At 44.1% G+C, this 26,116-nt stretch overlaps 1 protein-coding gene across 1 annotated transcript in view; it reads right to left on the bottom strand.

The window, feature by feature from the left end:
- Positions 1 to 3,944: 3,944 nt before the first annotated feature.
- ARL3 (ADP ribosylation factor like GTPase 3) overlaps positions 3,945 to 26,116 on the bottom strand; it is a 40,071-nt gene continuing 17,899 nt past the window's right edge. The window contains exons 4-6 of the mRNA XM_007939891.2: positions 15,302 to 15,352; positions 13,305 to 13,490; positions 3,945 to 3,992 (exon numbers count right to left, since the gene is read on the bottom strand). Of these exons, the coding sequence (XP_007938082.2) occupies positions 3,945 to 3,992; positions 13,305 to 13,490; positions 15,302 to 15,352 (285 nt within the window). The remainder of the gene's footprint in view (positions 3,993 to 13,304; positions 13,491 to 15,301; positions 15,353 to 26,116) is intronic.

Raw genomic sequence — 26,116 nt, 5'->3', positions numbered from 1 at the left:
CTGGAAAGCACTTTAAGGAATGCTAAACTCCTCAGAAGGAAGATGGGGCAATCCACTTCTGCAGTGATACTGCCTTGGAAACCCAAGGAGGGGTCGCTATGAGTCGGATCCAACTTGAGGGCACATAACAACAACAACAACAACCTCTGACAGGACAAAGACCTTTCAGACCCTGTCCAGCTTCAGTGAAGGGCACGGCACTTTCCAAACCACCTTCATTTCAGCTGAATTTTATTTGTCAGATTTCTGACAGACGTCTAAATTATACACTGAGTTTTCCACATGACCAAATACCACGTCCTTCCTTTGATTATCATTTTCAAAAGGGACTGTAAAAAAAGAACCTTTCAATGGATCAGACTGAACCCTGAAACCACATGGAGTGCAGAACTAAAAATAAAAGGAACTAAGCGCTGGTCCCTGAGAAGGGAAGGAAAGAGAAATGAAAGCAAATTCTGACGGGAATTGAGGGATGAGCCCTGGTGAGGGTGACATGGTGTCACCCTCCCGGCTAGGCAGCTAGGCCGGATAAGGAGTGGCTGACAGTGAGGGTGGGGCACAGAGTGGCACAAAAATAGCCACCACTGTAGCCCAGGGGGGAATAAAGAAATTTGTCAAAAGCCAGGAGGGAGAGAGCAGTAGAGACCAAGGGGGCAGCGAGAGCTGCGTCCTTCCAGCTGCGGTGGGAGTGCGGGCTCCTTTGACCCTGGCATGACGTTTCTAACCACCCGGCATAATCGCTGACTTTCAGCTGTGCACCGACATGTTCCCCAGCTCAGCCCACATCAATGACACCCTTGTTTCCATAGTAACCAAGGGAGAGTGAAGGGGAAAGGGTGTGCTGCACTGGGCGCAGGAATCCAGCCAGCAGGAGCTGCTCCGGTCGGGAGGAGCCGGCAGGGAGCAGGGGAGGGGAAAGACTTGAGTTTTTCCCACCACTGGTTTGAGTACAGTATCACAGGCCCCTGTCCCAGGCCTTGCCTGCCCTCTGGCTCCCTACCTCTTGCCCCCACATTCTCATGCAGTCATGGGCAGGGCAGAAAAAGTCTTACTGAGACTTGACTTACTGGGAGTGGGAGGGAGGATGGGAAAAGGGGTATCCCCTTTCTAGCTTCAGATTCTGTCCCCTGGTCGGAGGCCACAGGTGGTGGGGGGTGGGACTGGGGAGAGGAAAGGGGACTTTGAAAGCTTTTTGTTTTTACAAATGGGAGCTTTCAAACTCTGCATTTTTCAGGCTTCTCTCATCTATACCCTGAGCGCCCCGGGAGGGGTTAATAGGGCTCAAAGGGAAGATGAAAGCTTGTGACACCCACAACGTCTTTGTGTCTTTAGCTGAAAAGCAAATCTGAACATGCACAGAGGCTGCTAGCAGAGGAGGCCAAGTAGCTTCTGCCCACTAGCTGAGGCCTGGGGAGGGCTCTTTAAAATAGTTCCCCAAGCTGGTGGTAAAAGAACAAAAATACTTTACATACTAGCCGCTGCCAGAGTCAAAGTGGCATATTGCAGTGTTGCCGAACGGCAGCCCTCCAAGCAGGCATATCGCCCCTCAGGTCTCCTCTGGGGGGCATTATTTAGAGGGATAAGCAATTCTCAAGTACTAGAACCACAGTACTGCACTAGGCTAATCTGCTGCAGAAAACCTCTTTCAAGCGTTAAAAAGCAAAGATGTCACTCTGAGGACTAAAGCGTGCCTGACCCAAGCCATGGCATTTTCCATCACTTCATATGCATGCGAAAGCTGGACAATAAATAAGACGGAGGAAGAATTGATGCATTTGAATTGCAGTGTTGGCCAAGAATACTGAATGTACTATAGACTGCCTGAAGAACCAACTCCGTCTTGGAAGAAGTGCAGCCCGAATGCTCCTTAGAAGGGAGGACGGTGAGACTTCGGTTCCCATACTTTGGACACGTTGTCAGGAGGGACCAGTCCCTGGAGAAGGACATCATGCTTGGTAAAGCAGAGGGTCAGGAAAAAGGGAAGACCCTCAACAAGATGCACTGACACAGTGGCTGCCATGACGGGCTCAACACAGCGACTGCGAGGATGCCGGAGGCCTGGGCAGTGTTTCGTTCTGTTGCACACAGGGGCGCTATGAACCAGAACAACTCACCATCACCCAAGGACAACAAGAGCTACATATGCAGCCTGGTAGATGGGGAACCTCTGGTTGCATCTAATTCAGTTTTGTCCCTGTTCAAAGCTGGAGAGGAGGCCAGGTGAACCAGAGAAACCAGTGGACCTCAGTGGTTTAAGAAACTTCACCTGTCTTTGTTTTCTTAAGCCCTTACTGGTTTGTCCACAGCACCCTCAGGACACCTCTTCATGTCTGGCTTTGTGAATGACCTACGCCTCAGACCACCTTTGAAACTGGCCATGCTTCAGTCTCACCTGCACGACTCTTAGTCAGAAAAGGTTGGGTCCTGAGGGCCAGGGGCTGAAAGGCTCCACTGGTCTGCTCTAGTGCCCTGGTGGCTTGGGAAGGGCCACCTCCCAGGATGAGAAGGCAGCTGGTGTCCTGGGACCTGGCAGCCACTGGACAGTCTCTTATTCATTCTTTGAAAGCCCTTGCGTTCAGGCACCAGAACAGAGTTTAATTCAGGAGCCGGCTGATACCCTGGCTGGCTTTCCCAGGTCTGAAGCTGCGGATTTCTTAAGGCTCGGGGAAATAAGCTCTTTTTGCCACGCGGGGCAGGAGAAGCCCCTGCCATTCCTCTCAGAGGACACATTTTGCTGGAGAGCGGCAGAGGCGGCCTGCAGCCGGGTGACTCTGGTTCCTAGGGCATGACCCCGGCCTCATACATACCCGTTCTTCCCAGCAGCAAACCCTCTCCACTCAGGATCAACCCACCCCACAAAGTTGCCGGCTCTGTAAAAATTGATCTCTTCTAAAAATCGATCCGCCTGGCTTTTCTCAGAGGAGCAGGTTCACGGTAAAGCTGCATTTATTTTTAAAATCTGATAGCGGCGGCCTATTGTGATCACTTAAACACAGAATTCTTTGAGCTTTAGAAATTCCTTCCATAGGACGGCCTGGAGAAGGCAGCTAATCTCTGGCGATGGCTACTCCCTGCTCCACTGAACTGGAGAAGCAAGCCTGTTGACGATAGCCTGAGCCCTCAATGTGAGAGGGCTTTTTAAGGACTTTGTAATTTTTCTGGCATTAAACCTCCCACCTCTCCTTACATTCCAGATGTCCTTACAGTCAAAAGTCATAAGAATTTGCTTTCCTGTGCGGGGGGGGGGGGGGGGGATGGGGGGCGGCTTGCACAGGGTGGGGGGATATAGTTCTGTAGCAACTTGTTTGCAAGAAAGGATTTTCCCCCCTTGTCCAAAGGGTGAGGATTACACAGTGTGCTACCTGCATGACAAGAGGCTTTAATCGTCTGCTACCCCTCCCCTCCCCCACCAGCATCTTCCCGCTGGACAGACTGAAGCCGGGCTCACTTGGTTAGGGTAAAAATCACCAGGCTGCACTGGCAAAGGCGGCTGCGGTTTCAAAGCCGGGAGGGGGGCGGGATGTAAGGAGCAGGTCAGTCAATGAACGAACCCCGCACAGGCTGCTGCTTCCTCTTTTTCTTTCTTCTTCTTTTTTTTTTTTTTTGAAAGAGAAAAAAAGCCCACTGGAATTGTCTAAACTGCAATGCAATCTCTTGCTCATTTAAAAGATCTCATTTTCTAATCATGTGCTTAGAGACATTTAATACTATTTCAATTATGCAGAGGAAATAATATAATTCCTTTATTTGAAAAATGATACTGAACCTTAGAGATCAGTTAAACCTACTGCTGGAATGGGATTCTCTTTAAACTGCTGTTCCCTCTCTTCAAACAGCTGTAGCTGTACACAGATGGAAAAACATTTGGTCAGAAAGCAGCAAATTAGTGTTTTTCAGGACAGAACTCGGCTCCCGCAGCTCCTGCATCTCCGCTTGTCTAGATTTTATTTCTTCTTTGCATTAACATTTTTGCAGACCCAGTTCATGCCGTCCTTGGAGGGGAAGGGGTAGAGAAAAGGCAACGTTAGTCGTAGGAAATGCACCACACTGCAGTCCGGGGAGTTTGCTTGTTTAAGGGGCCCACCTGGGCGACCAGGAGGGAGGCTTCTGGGAGCAGAGGAGGGTGTGGGAGTTTGGGGTGGGGGTTGTGGCCAGTGTCCAGTGTCTGAATTTGAGATGGGTCCTGAGGAACTCCCTCTGAGAAAAGGACCCAACCTGGCTGAGGAGCTATTACGAGAGATTTCAGCCATTTCTGGCTTTTTGTAAAAGGTGACCTTTGCTAGGGCATTAAATTCAATAAGCCACCTTCTGGTACCCCAGTGTGTTTACAGTGTGACAGTGTGCACTTGGGGTTAAATTAAATTTCTTTTTGGAAAAACAAACCAACCACAGCGCGTGTTACTAGACACACACTGGGCGACGGGCATTTATCCCTCTTTGAACAGGGCCTGGCCAGGCTCTTGTAGCTTTAAGCACTACCAAGCAGAGGGACTGGAGAGAAGGTTCCCTTAAAGGCACAGTGACCTTGAAAGTGTCCTCTCCTGGAAGGCTGGAGAAGGACACAGGTGAAAACCACACAATGCCTACAGCCACCTGGCAGGTGGCATGCTTTCCCCTGATGTCAGGCCTGTCAATGATGACCTCCTTTTCAACTCTTCTTGGAGCAACATCTGAATGCTCTCCCTGTCCCCAGAGTTCCCCCTCTGACCTTGGGGGGGCGGGTAACAGAGCTGCCTCAGAAGCCCAGAGCCAAACCAGAGTCCCTTCCCTCGCATCTGCAACACATGCTCACTGAGGACCGGGTCGAACTTGCACATATCAGGGCATCCATGACACGCGGAGTTCCACATTCCCTGTGACCATGGAGCCAGTTGCTGAACCAGAACAGCTGAGACAGCTTAAAGTAATAAATATCAGCTGACACCCTGGGCCGTTCAGAACATTAATCCCGTAAACAATACATCACTGCGAAACAACCAGCAGGCCTCCTATCTCCTGGCTAATCTGACCATAACCTGAATTTACAGTGATTCAAACTCTGCCAGTTGCCATCAGAGCACTTGGGCGGCAGAACCAGATAATCTGACGTCTGTCCCAGAGTGGACCCTGTGACATTTGCCAAGATGAGGCTGGCCGTGGCCGAAAGCCCAAAGGTGGCAAGCACCTGGCCTCGGTGGGGAAAAGGGTGAGGAATGCCCAGTGGGACGGAGGCGGGCTCCACATGCCTCTCCAATTACAACTGGGTCAGCTACTTACGCTGAAAAGCTGAGGCCAATTTTAAGACCACTTTATGAAAAGGATTAATTTAAAAAGGAGCATGTTTAATTTTAGTAGCTAATTGGTTTTCAGGAAGAAATGATCACCTGCCAGGAGACAAAAAAGATTTTACAAATAAAGAGGGATGAGTAAGATGGTCATCTTCTCTTTGCCTGCGAAGCTGAACAGCTCAGCACTTACGTGGCACCTTCCATCTTCAGGAGCCCGCACAAACACATCAAAGGTGCACAACTCAGTATTTTCTCCTTTAGAGAGACTCGCACATTTTATCAAATCATCTTCTCAGACAAATCAACAACAGTGTTCCCACACTACATGAATACCATCTCTTTTTTCTTGTTTTATAACTGATTATGGAGGGGGGTTTTCTTTTATTATATTTAATGGAACACAAACGCAGGCAAAGAGATAGGAAAAATATTTACTCAGCTGCAGGAGCCCACAGCAGAAGGTGGAGGGTGAGGGGCAGTTTTATCCTGGGTATCTGTTATGGAGGCAGAGGGGGGTTTAAACGGTGGAGCCCTGCTGAGGGGCGGTGTATTTCTCCAGATGGCTGTGAGCCAACAGTGGCCAGGTCCCTCCAGCCCCGATCTGGCCAACAGAGGGCGCTCAGAGGTCAGCACCACCAGCGGCCTTGACAGCCCCTGGGTGTCTGCCGCTGCCACCTGCAACCTGGAGGAATGTGGGAAGACAGGGAATTGAGGAGGCCCTTCCTATCAGCTCTGGTAGCATAGTGCCTAAGGCATTTGACTGCTAACCAGGAAGGCTGGCAGTTCAAACCCACCAGCCACTCCTCGGAAGGAAGGTTGGGCAATCTACTTCCATAGTGATACTGCCTCAGAAACCCAAGGAGGGGTCACTATGAGTCGGATACAACTTGACAGCAGTGAGTTTGGTTTCGTTTGGTTCCTATCTGATCAGAAGGAAGACTGGGCAATCTACTTCCGTGGAGATACTGCCTTGGAAACCCAAGGACAGGTTGCTATGAGTCAAGTCGACTCAACAGCAGTGAATTTTTGAGTTTTCTATCTGGTGACATAGTGCCTAAGGCATCTGACTGCTAACCAGAAGGCTGGCAGTTCAAACCCACCAGCCACTCCTTGGAAGGAAGGTTGGGCAATCTACTTCCGTAGCCATACTGCCTCAAAAACCCAAGGAGGGGTTGCTATGAGTTGGATCCAACTCAACGGCAGTGAGTTTTGATCTGAAGAGCACTCTGGTGGTGCTGTAATTAAAGCATTAGGCTGCTAACCAAAAGGTTGGTGGTTCAAACCCACCAGCTGCTCTGTGGGAGAAAGATGAGGCGATCTGCTTCTCTAAAGCCTTGGAAACCCTATGGGGCAGTATTACTCAGTGCTATAGGGTCACTATGAGTCGGAATCAGCTTGATGACAGGTTTGGGTTTCTGGTCTTCCTAGAGGCTGCAACCCTCCTCATTACCCAGAGAACCTGAGCTGGGGGTGGGAGGTGAGAAGGCAAGATGAAGGTGCTAATACCTCTTAAACCAGGAGCAAGTTTTGCCAAGTTGCCCACTGGAAAGGAAAGACAATAGTGTTGCCCAAGATCCCTGAGGAGAGGGTGCATACCAGATTTGTTTGAGGTTGTATTCACAGAACGTAGCATGGCATCTGGCCTACTAAAAAACCCAAACCCACTGCCGTCAAGTCCATTTTGACCCATGTTGTTGTTGTTGTTATTTGCCCTCGAGTCGGCCCCGACTCATAGCGACCCCTCCTTGGGTTTCCGAGGCAGTATCACTACGGAAGTAGGATTGCCCAACCTTCCTTCCGGGGAGTGGCTGGTGGGTTTGAACCACCAGCCTTCTGGTTAGCAGTCAAGTGCCTTAGGCACTATGCTACCAGAGCTCCCTTTTGACCCATAGTGACCCTATTTCAGCTTTTTCTTCACTGTGACTTCCCACTGAACACAGGGCATAGGACTGGGGTAGCCCCCCAGCCAAGTACCCTCCAGGGCTTTGCTGTGTCTCTGAAAGTTCCAGGGGCTGCTTTTGGCCACTCAACCTCAAGCTTCCTGAGCTGTGTGTGGAGGGCTGGCTATCTACCTGGCTGCAGGATCCCAGCATATTAACTACTCACCAGGACCACTGCCTTCAGGGGAAACTGTACATTTACAGACAGCATAGTTGGGAGAGGAGGAACTTTCTTATGCTTGAATTAATGCTTCACCCCACTGTTGCCTTATTTGGTAAGGCTTTGTGTTGTTTTTTGAACAGACGACTGAGAAAAGGTGATTGTTGACTTGAAATAGGTTACTACTCTGACTCCAACAGAAGGAAATGAACTCATAGGTTTGTTTAATGGTTGAACCTTTATTGTTAAAAACTGGTTTGACGAATTTTCTGCACATTTGATCTTCGTTAGGGGATGACAATCTTATGGTATGAATAGTACTCCCTTTCTTCTCCTACACCTTCCCCTGGCCAACCTTGCTGAAACTGAATTTGAATTGATTAGCTTCAATTCAATAATAGAGGCTAAAAAGAGACACTGACTCTCAAACACTGAGCACTATTTGGCCTCATGGAGAGGAAATAAATATCACCATGTCACAGTACCATCCGCTACCATAACCACTGGGAAAAATAAAAGGCTGCCCCTAACCATATGAGTGGGAACCTACTAATGACAGATCTCCACCTTCCTGAATCCAAGGCATGCTGCTGCTTTTATGGGAAAAGTGGTCTCTCCCTGCACTGCTCTTTTTAATTTGATCTCCCTACAATGCATCCATCACTGCTCTATGGTCAGAAGAAAGCAGTGGCGGCCATGGTTGGGTGGGCTTGCTTTTAAAAGCCACGAAGACTATGCAGTCACATCCGTAATTGCTTTAAGATGACAAGGAGCTCAGATCCCGGCTGAGCAATGTGGCCTGTGCCATTGTGCCACGAGGGCCCCAGCGTCCAGGAGCAGCTAGATGCTGCATACATAAGATACTACTTGCCTGTGATATTTTTTTCTGTATACTGCACTGAATAGGCAGTGAAACTGTACATCCTGAACTTACTTTCTTAGTCTCCTGAAATGTTTGAAAATTTAAAAATAAACCTGAGGTCTGACTTGCAGATATGCAGTTCTCTGCACATTTGGAGACAATTACAAGGGATGCCAGGCCTAGAAAGAAGTGGTAAATGTAATTTTTTTTTTTTCAATAATGAAATTCTGTTGGTATTTTAAGGGAAAAGTCCCTGAGATCAAGGAAAAAGAAACAGAAACAAGAAAGTGTGGACGAGTAAGTGTTCAGTGTTCATCTGTGAGGCTGACTCTCAAGGCCAGCTCTCGTTCAGTGCGTGGACTGCTAGTGTCCTTTCTAGCAAGCGGGACCACTGTGAACTAGACCATCGCTGCTGCTGGTGGATGAAAGAGAGGCCATGTGGAAAGAGATGTAAAAAGAAGGTGAGCAGGAGGTGGTGGCACAGACAGCAGTACCCAGAACCTTCTGTTAGTTCACGGCTGTGGGTGTAGGCAGGCCTCTGGTATGATTAGGCTAGAGACCAAATTACAATTGCTGATCTCTGCTTTGCAAGGAAATTCAAATCTACTATAATTTTAATTACACACACACACATGCACATGATGTTTTAGAGAGAAAATGTCCTAAAACACCAGAAACAACAACAGCAAAGAGAGCTGTGGTTTGGGGTTCAAATTTGGGCCTGTAATGGAAGAGTGACTGATGTTTCTCTGTACTTCTATTTGGCTCTAAGCCAGATCCTTTGTTACTATTTTCTAGGCACCCAAGGGAAAAGGAAAGAAGGAGTCCTTGGGCTAAATGTTACACCCTAGGAGAGGTCCTAGCAACCCTGGCCTGGCCACAAGGGCATAGAGGGAGCTGTCCTCATGTCTACGAGGGAGTCTGGCTGGGGGAGTTTGAGGTTATCCCCTTCCCTTGCAGACATTTTTCAGTTTTCCCCCTTTCTGCCTTCATCTGCTTGACAGAACTGGGTCTCTTCTGATCCCTCCTCTGGTCTGTGGGTCTCTGAGCAGAACAGAGTTTCCAAGATTGATGTTCTCCTTCAGCTTCTCACGCCCTTTACTGATTCTCTGCTCTGGACCGTTTCCCATGAAAACCTGCTTTAATTATATGATGGGCCTGCTACTAGTCATCATCAATCAGGCAAAGACAGACCTGTTCTGAACTCTCCTGAAGTCCTGAAAAGTCCATGTCTACATCCAGAACAGGGGCTGCTGAACAAACACAGGGAACTGCCTTTCCTTGCAAGGACTGCATATAGTTGCCTGCACAAGAGCAGCGGGAGCAAGGCCTGAATTCTGTCCTAGCAATCGGTACCTTCCCTAACCTCAAATCAGAAGTGATCTATCAGAGAGAGGCAGGACTCACCAGTGAACTAAGATGTGGCTGTTTCCTTGGCTTACTGACCCATGGGTGCCTGTTATTATTATAGGATGGGTTTCTCAAATACATTTTGATTAAAGACACACACACAATGTGAATAGAGACAGTCTTCAAACACCTGAAACTGTACCAAATGCAGTTTTCTTTTTTTACTTTTGCATTTTTCTTCAGGGTCACTTGAACTGTGGTACCAGATGTTACGTGATTCATAGAGTGTCGGAGCCTTTTGACAGCTTTGCCTACTACTATTACTAAGGAGCTCTGGTGGTCGTGTGGTTAAAGCACTGGGGTACTAACCAAAAGGTCTGTGGTTCAAACCCATCAGGCACCCCACAGGAGAAAGATGAGACAGTCTGCTCCTGTAAAGATTTACAGCCTTGGAAACCCTATGGGGCAGTTCTACTGCGTCCTATAAGGTTGCTATGAGTCGAAATTGACTTGATGGCAGTGGGTTTTTGCCTATTACTGATGAACTTTCAGGGGTGGGGAAAGGATGAAACAACAGTCTAGGGAACTTCAGTATTTATCACACAGTATCTATGTCTGAAAGTGAACCCTAAACAATTTGGTCTTAATAGACATTTTCTAATGAAGTCTTTAATGTTTTTAGGAACACTTTGAGCCTTAATTAATAAGAATCATTAAAGGCCTGAACTTCAACTAAGCAAGCAGAAATTCCATTTAAGGGACTCTTTTTAAAGTGAAAACCAAGAAACTGGCTGAGTGGGCAAGAGCTTAGGTCAGGGCATTACCTGAAGGAGGGACATGGTCATTCAGCGCCTCACAGAGAGCAGTGTCTCCAGGGGAAAACTTCACGACCTTTCTCCAGTCCCCAAAGGTTACCATTAAAGGACAATAGACAGCAGATCCCCTTCTTAATTAACATTTTTATTAAATAACCCATTTCAAATAATGGTTAAATTCTCTAAATTTATATCATTCTATTAACCATAATCTAATCTCATTAACCTTGAAATCCCAGTCTTAACTACCCAATTCTATCCACCATGGTACTATCTACTAAACTAATTAAATGACCTTCAAACTATTTCTCCTCCATATAAATTCTCTCTCTCTCTTTTTTTTCTCCTATCTCTTTGTTAGAGCTCTCTTGATATCATTTCCTGTGAACTTGGTTGCTGAAGGTCCCTGATCTGGGAACTATATCAAAATCAAACCATACTTAGTATTCTCACTTGATTCAAATGGGTTGATTTTAAAGCCCTTCCAGGTCCACCCCTACGCTCTACTGCTTCCTAGCTCACTGACTCTTTTTTTGGCCTAAAGATCCTGCGACTTAAAAAGCACTGCCTCTCTATGGTAGTTACACAGCCAGGAACAGAGAGCCTTGCTTCTGTAACAGCTGCTGGACAGGGGTCAGGAGGATGGAGCTTGGGAAGAAATCACAGGCTTCCTCCCTACCTCCAGGCTCCTCTGAAGCAGTGCCCTAGACTTCAATGCCACTGACATACTGATTCTAGATGACTCTAGTCCATCTCTCTCACATCCCAGAGCCCGGCTGAAGAAATAAGCGCTTCACTGTCAAACCCTGCTTTGCTTTCTCTTCCTTTTAACACTGCGGCCAAGTGAAAAAAGATAACAGAGCTGTCAATTCCCACTTTCTTATGAGGATGCACCCAAACTATGTGTGTGTGTGAGTGTGTGTGTGTGGGGGGATACATTTCTGTATGGCCTCGCCCTTATAGTCCTGTAACCTCAACGTTTTCTGTTTCTTGCACTTCTCTTCCCAACCTTTTTAGAGAGGCAAACTCCTCTTGCTGAGGTGGTTTGTAGAAACCTAACAAAAAGCTACTCTCCTCTCCTGGGCCTCCTCCTCACCCAAAAACCCTTAGGCCTTATCAATACCACCATCCACACAATCACAGGGAAATACTTTTGGAAAAATGCTCCCCCCCATACGTGGATTATAACTGGAGAAAGCCAACTAAAATCACCAGAGTTTACCCATTCAAAACCATTCGGGGTTGCAGTGTGACTGTTCCAAATTAAGCTGAAAAAGGACAAAAAATAAAAACCTGATAGTTATATAATCACATATGTGATTGCAATTGTATAGGGGAGACTTCAAAATGTAATTGTTTATGGTAGTTGTTCCTTTATGTAGTGGGATTAGACAAAAAGAACTTTTCACTTTATACACATTTATAATTTAACTTATATATTTTTGTAAGATTAATAATGGGAATATATTTCTTATATAATAAGAATCTAGGAAGGAAGGAAGGAGGAAAGGAAGGAAAACAAAGCTTAAAAAAACACAATTCCCCACACCTAAACCTCACAAAGACCCACAGAGCTCCCAAGTCCACTCTGGGGATGTAGCTGAGGTGATCTCTAGGTGGTGAGGTGGTCCCCCAACATGTACATACATGAAGGGCTTCTGAGGGGACAGGTGATGGGCCTTCTGGAAGAGGGGGTGAGCTTTTCTTGGGCCAACCAGTCTCCCCTCGGAGTCAGAGATCAAGCACAGAAGCAGGCCAGCTGCTTATATAACAAAAAGCAAAAAGCCAAATGATAAACCCAATGGATCAACTGAGATAATTCTAAGGAGTGATTATTTGCTTGAGAAAAGTCGTCAGGCAGCACTAAGACAAATCTTCATCAAATGTCTTAGGAGAGAGGGAAGAAGAAACTAGAAGGAATGGAAAGAGACTGTGCACAATGATCAGGAATCAATCTCAGGTGCCATATTCCAACATGTCAAGTTCAGAGAAAAACAAACTGGTTGTGTCATTAAAGAAACATGCCACGTAGCAGTGAGGGAAGAGAGAATCTCTTTAGATGTTACCAGGCTCCCACAGCATCCTAGAGCAGCACTGTCCAGTTCTCATAGCTCCATGTCACAGCCTTGGCAGGTATACCAGATGCTTAAAACGAGGCATGTAAAGCATGCTTGGGGCTTCAGAATAAAGAAGTGGACCTAGCAGACTGACTCCAGAGTATCAACTGATCTGAGGCTGCTTGAAGCCTCAGAGCTGAAACTGTTCATCATTCTTTGAGGATATAGCCTCTTGGGTGTTTGGGGTACAGCCATTTTCTGCCCTAAATGAGTATCAAATGAGGGGCATCTGCTCTTCCGGTACACAGCCATTTTCCGCCCTAAATGAGTATCAAATGAGGGGCATCTCTCTTCCGGTACAGTTGCTCAGCACAACTTGGGCTTTCTGTCAGCAGAAGCCTCCCACTGGGGAACCAACCCACCAACCCTGAGGGCAGCAGAGATAACCAAGGGAAAAATCAATAACAGGATAACGAGTGTGTATGACTACTTTGGGAGGACAGGTATTTAGCATCCATATGTTAGACAAAACACAAAACCCCCAACTCAATCATCAAAGAATCTTAGAAATAGGAAGGATCTTCCAGGCTTTGGTTCTGACCCCCTCCCCAGAAGGGAAAGCGTGTTGTTTGTGGGGAGTGGTTTATGTGTGGCTTTCCTGGAACAGTTAATGATATCACATTGACTGTAAAGTAGAAAAGGACCTTGCCCTTCACATCCTGAAATGATTTATCTGCCAATCAAAAACTGTCTGTATCATACCTTTTTCTACCTAGACCAGCCCCGCCAATCAGCATAACCACTGTGGGTGGCAGCCATTTTGCCAGGTGATCAAACCCTCCTGTAGTCTCACCTGAATGCCCTCTCCTGTGAGAGCTGAGCAAGACTGGATCTGCCAGACTCGGTCGCGGATGGTGTGCAGGTTCAATCCTTCTGCGATCTCGGAGGCAGGGGCTGCCGTGAGCAAATCCTGTTTATTAGCAAAGATGAGCACTGGCACACAGCTCAGTTTTTCTTCCTCCAGTAATTCAGCTAGTTCCTGGAGCATTTTGAGGAGGGGTGGGGAGGGAAAGGGAGAGAAGGATGAAAATTTATGATCTTTAACCACGTGCCTCTAATTAGAAAAGCCAAAACAATTAGGTTGATCAACTAGCAACTTCAAGTGCAGTGGGAGAATCCTCTGCTGATAACTGGGCCTATGCCAGAGATGCGATTTGAGAAAGTCTGAGCTGAGGCTCAGGAATCTGCATTTTTAACAAGCTCCCCAGGTGATTCTGCTATCGGTGACATTAATCACACTTTTGAAACACTGTTCAAGGGAGACTACTAGTAGTGGTCAGAGACACAAACTCACTCAAGGTTATTATCCACAGGTAACTTTCTCTCTCTCTCTATATATATATGTATACAGAGTCCCTGGTTGGCACAAGTGGTTAAGCACTGGACAACGAACTAAAAGGTTGGCAGTTCAAATCTACTCAGAGGCACCTTGGAAGTCAGGCCTGGATATCTGCTTCTGAAAGGTCATAGCTCTGAAAACTCTATGGAGCAGTGCTACCTGCACACACGGAGCTGCAATTAATCAGAACTGACTTGATGGCAACTGACAACATATGTATGTGTATGTGTGTATGCACACACACAAATACACACACATACATATACACACACACTGAATTTAAACTGAAAACGACTATTGCTTTAGGGTTATGATTCTATTTCATCGAACACCTCCAAGACCTGCATGCACGTGCACTACACATCATCAAACCCACATCCTAAAATAACTATAATAGTCCATCTGACAAGGTCCCTGATGTTTAGGTGATGGTGGGAGTCTAAATTGTATGTTGAATCTGCCTGGAGTAAGTATAGAAGGTGTATACTTATCTAAATGATCAGTCCCACCTCTTCCTCATTAAACTTCCATTTAGCTACTTAAAATACTTGGGCTCTCAAAGAGAACTGGATGGTTCAAGAGGCAGGTGATTATCTGTGACACCCTTTACCTCTAAGCTCATATTTAATGTTGGTACATAGAATGAGGATTCAGAGATCTTCAGGGTATGGAAGGGAAATGGGCTGTCTCCAGGAGTCTGGGGAATTTTTAATCTAATTTCCAGGAAAAAAGAACATAAACATGGGGACAACTACCTTTGGAAGGTCACCAGGAGGACTCCGGGACACAGGCCAAGGACTCCACAGTGAGATTTAAGCATGTTTCTCCAAAGTTGTTCACCTACATCTTGCTGCTTCTATCAGGGTACCCAGTCTGGGTAAAATAGTCTATGACCATTGCTTCTCTACTTAATAACTGTGTACACCAATTATATAGTGGAATTGTGTTGACACGTACCTGGTATTTGAGACTATATGTGGGCCCAAGCTGTACCTTATCTCCTGGCTTAAAAACAAGAGCAGCTTAGTGTTGGCTTACGTATTTCTTTCTATCTCTGACTTTATTATTGCCCCTGAATCAATTAAGTTGGTATTGAAAAATGTAAGTAGAAATGATTAAGTGACTTGTTCCTGGGGAGTCATTCCTAGGTGCTGTGGGGTGGGGGGAAAATGACCTGAAGAGCTTTTAGGCATACTGCTAAGTTCCATTTGCTTATATCTAGATAATTTAATTTGATTAAAGCTAAAGAGCTTTAATAAAAAAATGTTGCATGGACTCCCAACTATTTTCCTGTTAGACAGCTGGTTATTTTTGCCTGCTTGCCCGAATGGGTATCTTGTTTGAACTGCAAAGGCTAAACAAAAAATACCTCCCTTACTCTCACACATTTACAAGGTAGATTAATGAATACCTAGTTATTTGGGAAATACCTCAACAGAAGAATTATTTACCTGACCCGTCTCTTCGAATCTTTTTCTGTCTGCACTGTCAATTACATATATCTGTAAAGGAAAAGAAGGTGGTTACTTCAATAAGCAGATATGATAAAAGACATGGCTACTTGTATAAAAGGAGCAGGTGATCTCAATTCGGCAGATTTCAGACTAACACAGGGTACAGAAATGGAGCTGGGAACGCTGATCTATGGAAGTAAAATAAAAAACAGAAACAAATTGATTAGTGAAATGAGGATGTCTAGAAAATACCTCTAGCAACACTCCAAAGACTAGGAGAGGACAGCCAAGGCAGGATAAACACAGGAAAGAGCTGCATTTAATGGGCACTTGATATCTCACTAAGCATTTGTGCTAGGTTTACTTTATTAATTTTCCTCACAACTCTGTGAGATGGATTTCATCATTTTCCTATTTTGTACATATATAAACAGAAACCTGAAGAATTTAAGTAACTTGCCCAAGTTACAGCTGGTAGGTGACAAGACCCTGACACAGATTCCGACATACCTGGCAGTCGAGTCTGTAGCTGCTGTTAACCACTCCACTCTACTGCTCCCCAATCATCAGCACGGACAAGCGTTTGGAGGCCTTTACAATCCTGTGTGCCTCCATCATTGTCACGGTGAGAATGCCATTCAGGGCATTAACTATGTGCTCCCTGCAGATGCTGAAGCGGGAGGCCGCGATCTCCTCCCACTCCCACCTTCCTGGTTAAGATCAATACTGAAAACAGAGCCTAGGCTTTGCCAAAAGTAAGAGAAGTCTTGAGGTTCATCATAAATGATAAATCCCAAGTTTCTCCCCTATTCTTGAGTTTCATTTATTGCATAACTAACACCCTATAACAACAGTAAAGGAAAAAATATTCACCTATAGTTAGAGCACCCAAACACAGTAACTATCTTAATTTTCTGTGGGAAGTTCCTTCTAGTCCTTCATCTGAAATTTTAGAAAGGAAAAATTAGAGGTACAAAATTCATCTTAAAAACTGTCAACTTTTCAAACTCTTAGAAAATTTAAAATTGTTTTTAAGGTAATGGAATAATAGGGGAAAAAAGATCTCTTTTAAAAGATTATCTTCAATTAAAAACAAAAAAACAATTCTCAACTCTCACTTTTACATGCCTTCAATCACATAAACTGCAATGCACACAGGCATTTCTGCACGCAAGTCAAATTCTGTGTCACCCTGAAAACCTGCTCTCTTCTGAAACAAAGCAATTAAAATTCTTTTGCTTAATGCTCTTTCATTTAGAGTCACTAGTGCTAGATACTTTACCAGGAACGAAGCTCAGCCCTTCTCAACAATACCCTATGTTTCTACCTGTGCTTCCTTCAGGCAGAACCAGAGAAGGAGGAAGGGTGAATGTGTCTGGTCTCAGTGTATCTCTGTGGCCTTATTATTGTTGTAGTTGTTACTATGACTCAATGTCAACATATGCATTCACGGGCTATGCACACCATAACAGCAACAACAACAAAAATCCCAAACCCATTGTCATCAAATCTATTGCAACTCATACAGACACCATAGAACAGAGCAGAACTGTCCCATAGTGTTTCTAAGGCTGTAATCTTCACAGAAGCAGACTGCCACCTTCTCCCACGAAGTGACCAGTGGGTTCCAACTGCCAACCTTTCAGTTGGCACAAGTACTGAACCATGGCTCTCCCAGGGTTCCTTCCCCAAATCCCATGCTGCCTGGTAAGTCCCTATGCAGAACATGATGACAGCTAAGTTTTTTAACCAATGGGACTGATATTTTAAAGGAAGCAAGCATGGCATAAACATAGATGCAGAAAAGGAGAGGAATCCAATGGGAGAGTAACCGCCAATATAAAAGACCTAATTAGAATACTGAGGGCACATCTACAATGGATTAGAATGATCCTCACTCAAGCAAGCAGCCAAGAAGATAGGAAGGAGGGAAGAAGGGCTGCGGTAACTGGAGAGCGTTTTGGGCTCAGAGGGTTGTCCAGAAGCTGCATGCAGGTCACTGTGTAAGAAAGGAGGGACAAAGCAGGAGAAACGGAGTGCTCAGAGCAAAGGGCATGAGTTAGAGGGAAGGGGGAACAGAGGAGGCCAAGACAAGGCTAGGCACGTGACCAAAGGTGTGACTAAGAAACCGATGCTTCATTTACAAAGCAAACAGTGGGGAGAGGACAAGGGAAGGGGAGCTAGTTTCAACAGTAGACAAGAAAGACCTCCAGTCAGATACCTGAGAATCCAGAGGCTGAAGGTTAATATGAAAGCTTCAATTTTTATAATGACTTGCTAACTTTCTTGCTATTTACTGCTTAGACATAAAACCTCACAGGAAACACTTCCATGAAAAGCTCCAAAAGGAAGATTTTTCTAAACTACAGACAAATTCCATAGAGATATTGACTGCTAACCAGAAGTCTGCTGGTTCAAACCCACAATCCACTCCTCAGAAGGAAGGTTGGGCAATCTACTTCTGTAATGATACCACCTCGGAAACCCAAGGAGGGGTTGCTATGAGTCAGAAGTGACTTGACAGCAGTGAGTTTTGTTTTTTTTGGTTTATACACAAATTGTTTCCTATCATTTAGCATTCTCTAAAGTAACTTTTGTAAATTTGAAAATCACTACAGTATAATTCCAAGAGGACATCTCTATGACAAGTGTCCCATTTGCCACCTAGGAAAAAGGCCAAGTGAAAAAGCCATAAGGACAAACTAGTCTCTGGTGATCCCGTAAGTTTGTTTCTCAGTGGTGGGATACCCCATCTCTGGGTTACCCCCGCCTAGTTCTACCAGTTTTTTCATGCTAGTATCTGTTTTCTTCTGGATAATAGAAGAACAGCTATTTTCAAGAAAGGATAGACTTCTGTCTTCCACTTGGAAAGGGACCAGTGCAGGCAATCTTGGATAGAGCTGGAGAACAATGTGGAACAAAACTCAAAATCATAAAAAAAAAGACCAGGTTTGCTGGTCTGATAGAGCCTGGTGAGACCCCCGAGACTATGGTCCCTAATTACCCTTCAGGTCTGGAATTGAACTCATTCCTGTGGCTTCCAGCCAAACAACAGACAGTCATATGGGGTGAGCATTTACATCAGGTAGATACAGTCTTTGTGGGAGAACAGAAGGGCAGTATTTGCACAGGGAGATAGCTCAGGGAGCAGGAATGCATAGGAAAGAAGGACACAGGGAAGAGGTAACTATGAGGAGGAAGTGGGAAGAGAGCTGCTACACTGTGGGAAATTGCAATCAATGTCATGAAACAAAATGTGTATGAACTGCTGCATGGAAAATGAATTTGCTCTGTAAACTTTCACCCAAATCATAATAATTTTTTTTTTTTTTAAAAAAGGAATTTTCTGGTCTTTAGCTAGAGAGTATTAGAGGAAGTTAAGCATTTATTATGTTTCTGACTGAGCTTAAAACAGTATAACCAAACCAAACTCACTGCCATTGAGTTGATTGCGACACATAGTGACCCCTTTGGGTTTCCAAAGTGGTAAATCTTTACGGAAGTAGAATGCCCAGTCTTCCTTCTGCGGAGTGGCTGGTGGGTCTGAACTGCCAACCTTCTGGAAAGCAGTCAAATGCTTTAGGCACTATGCCACCACAGCTCCCCATAAATCAAGTCTTAAAAGTTATTCTAAAATAAGGTTATAATTTGTGTACTCAGAATGATGCTTTAAGCAAAGCCAATTCACATCTTCCTGGGCAAACTGCTTTTAAATTCTTTGGTTATGGGACCATCCAGGGGCCGGGTACCCAGTGGATGGAGGGAGAGAGCTCTTTGTTTCTTGCTGGCTGCTGCTGCTCCTCCCTCCTGCTGCCACCTTTTGGCCATTTTGTTGCTCCATTTCTCTACCACAGGGTAGACAGAGACAAAAAGATGGCCCTGCAAACTGTGGCTTTTGACTGATGGCCTGAGTAGAGTTTGAGAGGGGGCTGGAACTAAGAAACAAGGTTTCTGGATAGTTTGAGGTTCTGTTACTGTGCTCTTTCTCTCCTATTTGTTTCCAGTACTGATGCTCAAGTGTGACCGATATTACGGAAATAATACTAGAGATGGTTATCTTATTCTAGGGTGCTTGAGATCTCTCTCATCTGATATCCTGTACTTTGGGTATGGAAATGATGGCAAAGTTACTTTAAATCATGATAAGTTTAAAAACAAAACTGATTATAATAAAGCAGAGTTTAGCAGTAGCATGAATACACCTGGAGGTACAAACGTGACTATGCATTTTTATCTTGCAAAAAGGGTGCAATCATTTCCAGGCCTAAAGAGAAACAGAAGATGCCCCATTCCTTCCATCACACCTTACACTTTATTTCTTGGTTGTTGTTACTGTTGTTACGTGCCGTCGAGTTGGCTCCAACTCATTGTGACCCTATGTACAATAGAATGAAACACTACCTGGTCTTGTGCCAGCCTCACAATCCTTGCTATACCTGAGCCTATCGTTGCAACTACTGTGTCAATCTATTTCATTGAGGGCCTTCCCTTTTTCATTGACCCTCCACTTTACCAAGCATGATATCCTTCTCCAGGGAACAGTCTCTTCTGACAACATGACCAAAGTAGGTAAGACGAAGTCTGTCCATTCTTGCTTCCAAGAAGTAGTCTGGGTGCACCAGGACAGATCTCTTAGTTCTTCTGGCAGTCGATGGTACTTTCAGTATTCTTTGCCAACATCACAACTCAAAAGCATCAACTCTTCTTCAGTCTTTCTTATTCACTGTCCAGCTTTCACATGCACATGAGGCGATTGAAAATACCACGCTTGGGTTAGGCACACCTTAGTCTTCAAAGTGCTCTTCAGCACTTTAAAGAGATCTTTTGCAGAAGATATGCCCAGAGCAATACATCATTTTATTTCTTGATTGCTATTTCCATTGGTGTTGATTGTGGAACCAAGTATTATGAAATTATGAAACTCTGACAACTTCAATCTTTTCTCCATCTATCATGATGCTGCCTATTGGTTCAGTCGAGGGCTTTCATTTTCTTTATGTGGAGGTGTAATCCATACTGCAGACTATAGTCTTTAATCTTATCAGTAAATGCTTTCAAGTCATCTTCACTTTCAGCAAGCAAAGTTATGTCATCTGTATACTGCAGGTTGTTAATGAGTCTCCCCCCAATCCTGATGCTATGCTTTTCTTCATATAGTCCAGCTTCTCGGATTATTGCTCATCATACAGATTGAATGAGTACGGTGAAAGGATACAACCCTGATGCACTCCCTTCCTGATTTTAAAGCATTCAATATCCCCTTGTTCTGTTTGAATGACAGCCTTCTGGTCTAAGTACAGGTTCCTCATGAGCACAACGCAGTGCTCTGGAATTTCCACACTTCCCAATGTTATACATAATTTGTTATGATCTACACAGTCAAATGCTTTTGCATAGTCAATAAAACACAAGTAGATTTGGTGGCGTAGTAAGGCACTTGGCTGCTAACCAGAAGGTTGGCAGTTCAAACCCACCAGCTGCTCTGTGGAAGGAAAATGAGGCAATCTACTTTTGTAAAGATTTACAGCCTTGGAAACCCAGTGGGGGTTGCTATGAGTGGGAATCAACTTGTTGGCAGTGGGTTTTACTTTTTGGTTACTTCCCCCAAAATTTATAAAGCTGAAGTTAGATATTCTCGGTGCCATCTTGCCCAAGAAGAACTTTGGCACTTTTAGAAGTTGCCATACACTTCAAACCACTAGGGAACCATTCAATGCTCCACTGCAGGGGTTGGCAAATTTTTTCTGTAGACTGTGAATATTTTAGGCTTTGTGGCCCAAACAATCTCTTCTGAAAGCATTCCACTATTGTGGTCCAAAAGCAACTATGGGCAATATGTAAACAAGTGGATGTGGCTAGGTTCCAACAGAACTTTACTTACTGACACTGAAACTGGAGTTTCATATAATTTTCACATGTCATGAAATACTATCTTCTTCTGTTGATTTTTTTCAACCATTAAAAAATGTGAAAACTACTCTTAGCTCTCAGGCTTTAAAAAAGAGTTGGCAGGCTGGATTAGTTTGCCGAACACTGCTTTACAGTAAGAATTTGACCCGACACTCTAGAGATCAGAGTTAACCAGGTAACTAAATGTATCAGGCCTTGGCCTTATTCTACTCAGCAGTGTGGAGTCTCGTGCAATGAGTCTTTCTCAATCAACAATGGGAGACTATTTTAAATACAGACACACAACCAGTAAAACCTATCAGCCGCTGCCACTTCAAACTGCTGCAAAACTGGCAAACAGGCTCAAAGCGACAAGGCCTTGGAATCTAACCCAGGGGACTCAGTTACTCCCCGAGACTTACTTAGTCGCAAACAGCACTGGAAAATAATGAAAGATGGACTCTGGACCCACAGTAGTATCTTGTACTTGTAGTCTAATGTAGCTGGAGAAAGTTCCTCTAGGACTGTACACTAATTCCTGGACCTCAGCTAATGAGGAATGTTGAATTCAGGATCTTATTACAACTCACCTTGCAATCTACCCTCAAGGTCTTAAGAGCTTATGATTTAAATTACTCTTGCCTGCAGACCAGAAAGTTTCTGAGACCTGTTTTTGGAGCTTCACAATCATTGGTATCCTTACACTGCTCCTCTTTAGGTACTTTCTTCAAAGTATCTTCATCCAGCAGATGAACAGGTAGGAATGTTATTTTTCTCAGCCATTTACCTTATTCCAACTCTTGACTCAAAAGGAAAAGGGAATCTCAAGCTTTGAGATTTAAAAAAAAAAAAAAAAAAAAAAAAAACCCACTGCCATTGAGTCAATTCTAACTCCTAGTGACCCTACAGGACTGCAGAACTGCTCCATATGGTTTCTAAAACTGTACATCTTTAAGGAAGCAGACTGCCTCATCTTTCTTCCATGGAGTGGCTGCTGACTTTTCTGTTAGCAGCCGAATGTGTTAATCACTGCCCCACCAGAGCTTCTCTCATAGTTTTAGATTTATAGAATAACTGAACAGATAGTAGTACACAGAGTTCATATACCCCCCCATCCACCATTCCTGAAATTTCACCTAGTTAACACTTTGCATTAGTGTGGTGCATTTGTTACAATCGATGAGGTAATATCAATACGTTATCATCAACAGTCATTCATAGTGTACATTAGAGTCCACTCTTTGGGTTGTACAGTTCTTTGAGTTTGGACAAATAAAAAATGACACATACCCAGCACTGCACTTTCATACAGAATAGATTCACCACCCTAAAAATCCCGACCTTCACCTACTCATCCCTCCCCTCCACTGCCCTGAAGCCCTGGCAACCACTGATCTTTCTACTATGTCTATAGTTTTGCCTTTTCCAAAATGTCATACAGTTGGAGTCATACTGTATGTAGCCTTTCCAGACTGGCATCTTTCACTCAGCAATATGCACTTGAGGTTCCCTCATGTCTTTCTGTGGCTTGATAGCTCATTTTTTACCACTATATGTAGCATATCCATTGTAAATAGTACATTGTTGTAAATAGTACATTGTTGTAAATAGTATATCCTATTGTATGGCTCTACTAGTTGGTTTATCCACTTACCTGCTGAAGGACATCTTGGTTGCTTGTAGTTTTTGGCAATTATGAATAAAGCAGCTACAAACATTTGCACACAAATTTTTGTGTAGACATGTCTTCAACGCATTTGGGTAGCTATCTAGGAGTGTGATTGCTGGACTATATGATAAGATATTTAGTTTCATAAGAAACTTCCAAACTTTCTTCTAAAATGGTTGTACCATTTTCCATTCCCAACATCAGTGAATGAGTGTTCCTGTTGCTACATATCTTCTTCAGCATTTGGTAATGTCAGGTTTCTGGGTTTTAGCCATTCTAATAGGTATATTGGGAGCTCTGGTAACATAGTGCCTAAGGCACTTGACTGCTAACCAGAAGGCTGGCAGTTCAAACCCACCAGCCACTCCTCGGAAGGAAGGCTGGGCAATCTACTTCCGTAGTGATACCGCCTCGGAAATCCAAGGAGGGGTTGCTATGAGTTGGGTCCGACTTGACAGTACATAACAACAACAACAACAATAGGTATATTATGGTACCTCACTTTAATTTGCAATTCTGTAATGACATTTGATGTTCAGCATCTTTTTGTTTGCTTATCTGTATCTGTAATGAGGTGTCTCTTCAGATCTTTTCACCATTTTTTAATTGAGTTGTTTGTTGCCTCATTGTTGAGTTTGATGAGTTCTTTGTATATTTTGAATACAAGTCAGATGTGCTTCACAAATATTTTCTCCCAGTTATGGCTTGTCTCTGCATTCCTTAACAGTATCTTTTACAGAGCAGATGTTTTTAATTTTAATAAAACCCAACTATTAATTTTTTATTTCATGTATCATGCTTTTGGCGTTGCTTCTAAAAACTCATTGCCAAACTCAAAAGTCACCTACAGGAGGTTTTCTCCTATGTCATCTTCTAGAAAGTTTATGGTTTTGAATTTTACATTTATGTCTAATACTCATTTTGAGATTTTGGTGAAAGGATTAAGTTCAGGGCCTAGATTCATTTTTTTGCATGTGGTTGTCCAGTTGTCCCAATGCCATTTGTTAAAAAGACTATCCTTCCTCCATTGACTGTCTTGCTCCTTTGACAAAGATCAGTTGACTACATTTGTGTGGGTCTATTTCTGGCCTCTCTGCTCTGTTCCACTGATAACTGTCTATTCATTTGCTGGTACCATGTATTCTTTTTATTTTTATTTTTTATTTTAAGAACTTGTTTTACATTCAACGTTATGTGTTCATTTAATTTCACTCCCCATTTACCATGTCTAACCCTAACCCAGTCTCCTCTCCTCCCTATCCAGTAGCTCTCCCCCGTGCCCCTCATATTATGTAATCTTGTTCGTCCTGCATTTCATCAATTTGAATGTTGGTCCTCTGGCGCTCCATGGTCTATCGCTCTAAGGGATGTGTTACCATAGCGTTATGTGGGTGTGTCACCCTGGGTTGAGTGGTCTGCATGTACATCTTGTTTACCACTGGGCTGAGAGCCAGCCCCTGGGAGTGAGCTTTATTCCAGGCCTGAAGTGTATCCCAGGGCCATAGTATTAGTGGTCCTGCCAGACTCCATCTGACCAGTAATTCTGGTCATTATTATGTTTTTGGATTTTGTTCCACGTTTTCCCTCCCACTGTATCCAGATCTCCAGATTTGATCCTTTCTTGAGTGGTTGGCATTGGTAGCCAGGCACCATCTAGTTCTTCTGGTCTCAAGGGCCATCCTGTCCTAGGGCTGATTGCTTCCAAATGCCCTAGTTTTTTTTTTTTTGCATTCTTCTTCGCTTCTGACACTAGGAGACTATTAGCTGCATCTTAGATGGCCGCCTGAAAGCTTTTAAGACCCCAGTTGCTACTCACAAACGTAGGATGCGGAACAAGGCTTTTTATGTATTTTGTTGTGCCACTTGAGTCAGTGTCCCCCAGTACTATGGTCCTGAGATGATAGATCTATTGGATCTCTCTCCCATAGTGTCTGTGTGTCTGCGAGGGATTGCTCTGTGTCTGTCTTCTATTGTTTCTGTAAGGATTGCAAGTATTTTGTATCACTGGTGTCTGTGCAAGATTAGACTCAGCTGAATCTATCCTTGGTCTGGCATATACTCCTTTTCACTGACCTCCCATCTGATCCTCTCAAGTGTTTATGTGTTTATCTGTAGCCTGGTGTTTGGTGTTAATGGTAATGCAGTATTGTGGACACAATGGTGGGTATTAGCATCTGTCATCTATCTCTTATGTGCACAATTCGGTGTCCTCCCATTTCCTAATGTTATCATGGTGGTCACAAACCCTTTCTCTATATCCCTCTCCTTACCCACGTCAGCGAGTGGGACCCAACTAGCCCAAAATTAATCCCTCCCTTTCCCTCTCCATCCTGGTAACCTACTAAATGAGTTCCCTTTGCCAAACAAACCCTTCTCTGTCTTTTTACAGTAATGGGGGCTCATATAGTACTTGTCTTTCTGCGATTGACTTATTTCACTCAGCATAATGTCCTCCAGGTTCATCCACGTTGTGAGATGATTCAGGTATCCTCACTGTTCTTTAATGTAGCATAGTATTCCATTGTGTGCATGTACCATAATTTTGTTATCCACTTATCCATTAATGGGCATGTAGGTTGTTTCCATCTCTTTGCTATAGTGAATTGTGCTGCGATGAACATAGGTGTACATATGTCTGTTCATGTGCTATCTCTCACCTCTTTAGGATATATTCCTAGTAATGGAATTGCTGGGTCAAATGCTACTTCTATTTTCAGTTTTTTAAGGAAACACCATACCGTTTGTCACAATGGTTGTACCATTTTACAATCCCACCAGCAGTGCACAAGAGTTCCAATCCCTCCACAACCTCGCCAGCATTTGTTATTTTCTGACTGTTGAACTTTGCTATTATTGCTGAGGTGAGATGATATCTCATTGTTGTTTTGATTTGCATTTCTCTAATGATTAATGATTGTGAGCAATTTCTCATGTGTTTGGGGCTGCCTGTATATCTTCTTTGGTGAAGTGTCTGTTCAAGTCTTTTGCCCATTTGTGAACTGGGTTATTTGTCTTTTTGGTGTTGAGGTGTTGAATTTTTCTATAGATTTTGGAGATAAGTCCTTTATCAGATATGTCACAGGTAAATATTTTCTCCCAACTTGTAGGTTCTCTTTTTATGCCTTTGACGAAGTCTGTCAATGTGCATAAGAATTTAATTTTTAAAAGGTCCTAGTCATCTAGCTTCTCTTCTATCTCTTGCACATTCTGGGTCATGCTTGATAGTCTATTTATGCCATAAATTAGGGCTCCCA

The sequence above is a fragment of the Orycteropus afer genome, unplaced genomic scaffold, assembly GCF_000298275.1.
Source record: "Orycteropus afer afer isolate SDZICR_OR568_19922 unplaced genomic scaffold, OryAfe1.0 scaffold00064, whole genome shotgun sequence".
Classification (NCBI taxonomy): Eukaryota; Metazoa; Chordata; class Mammalia; order Tubulidentata; family Orycteropodidae; genus Orycteropus; species Orycteropus afer.
This window is presented reverse-complemented; position numbering and strand designations above follow the sequence as displayed.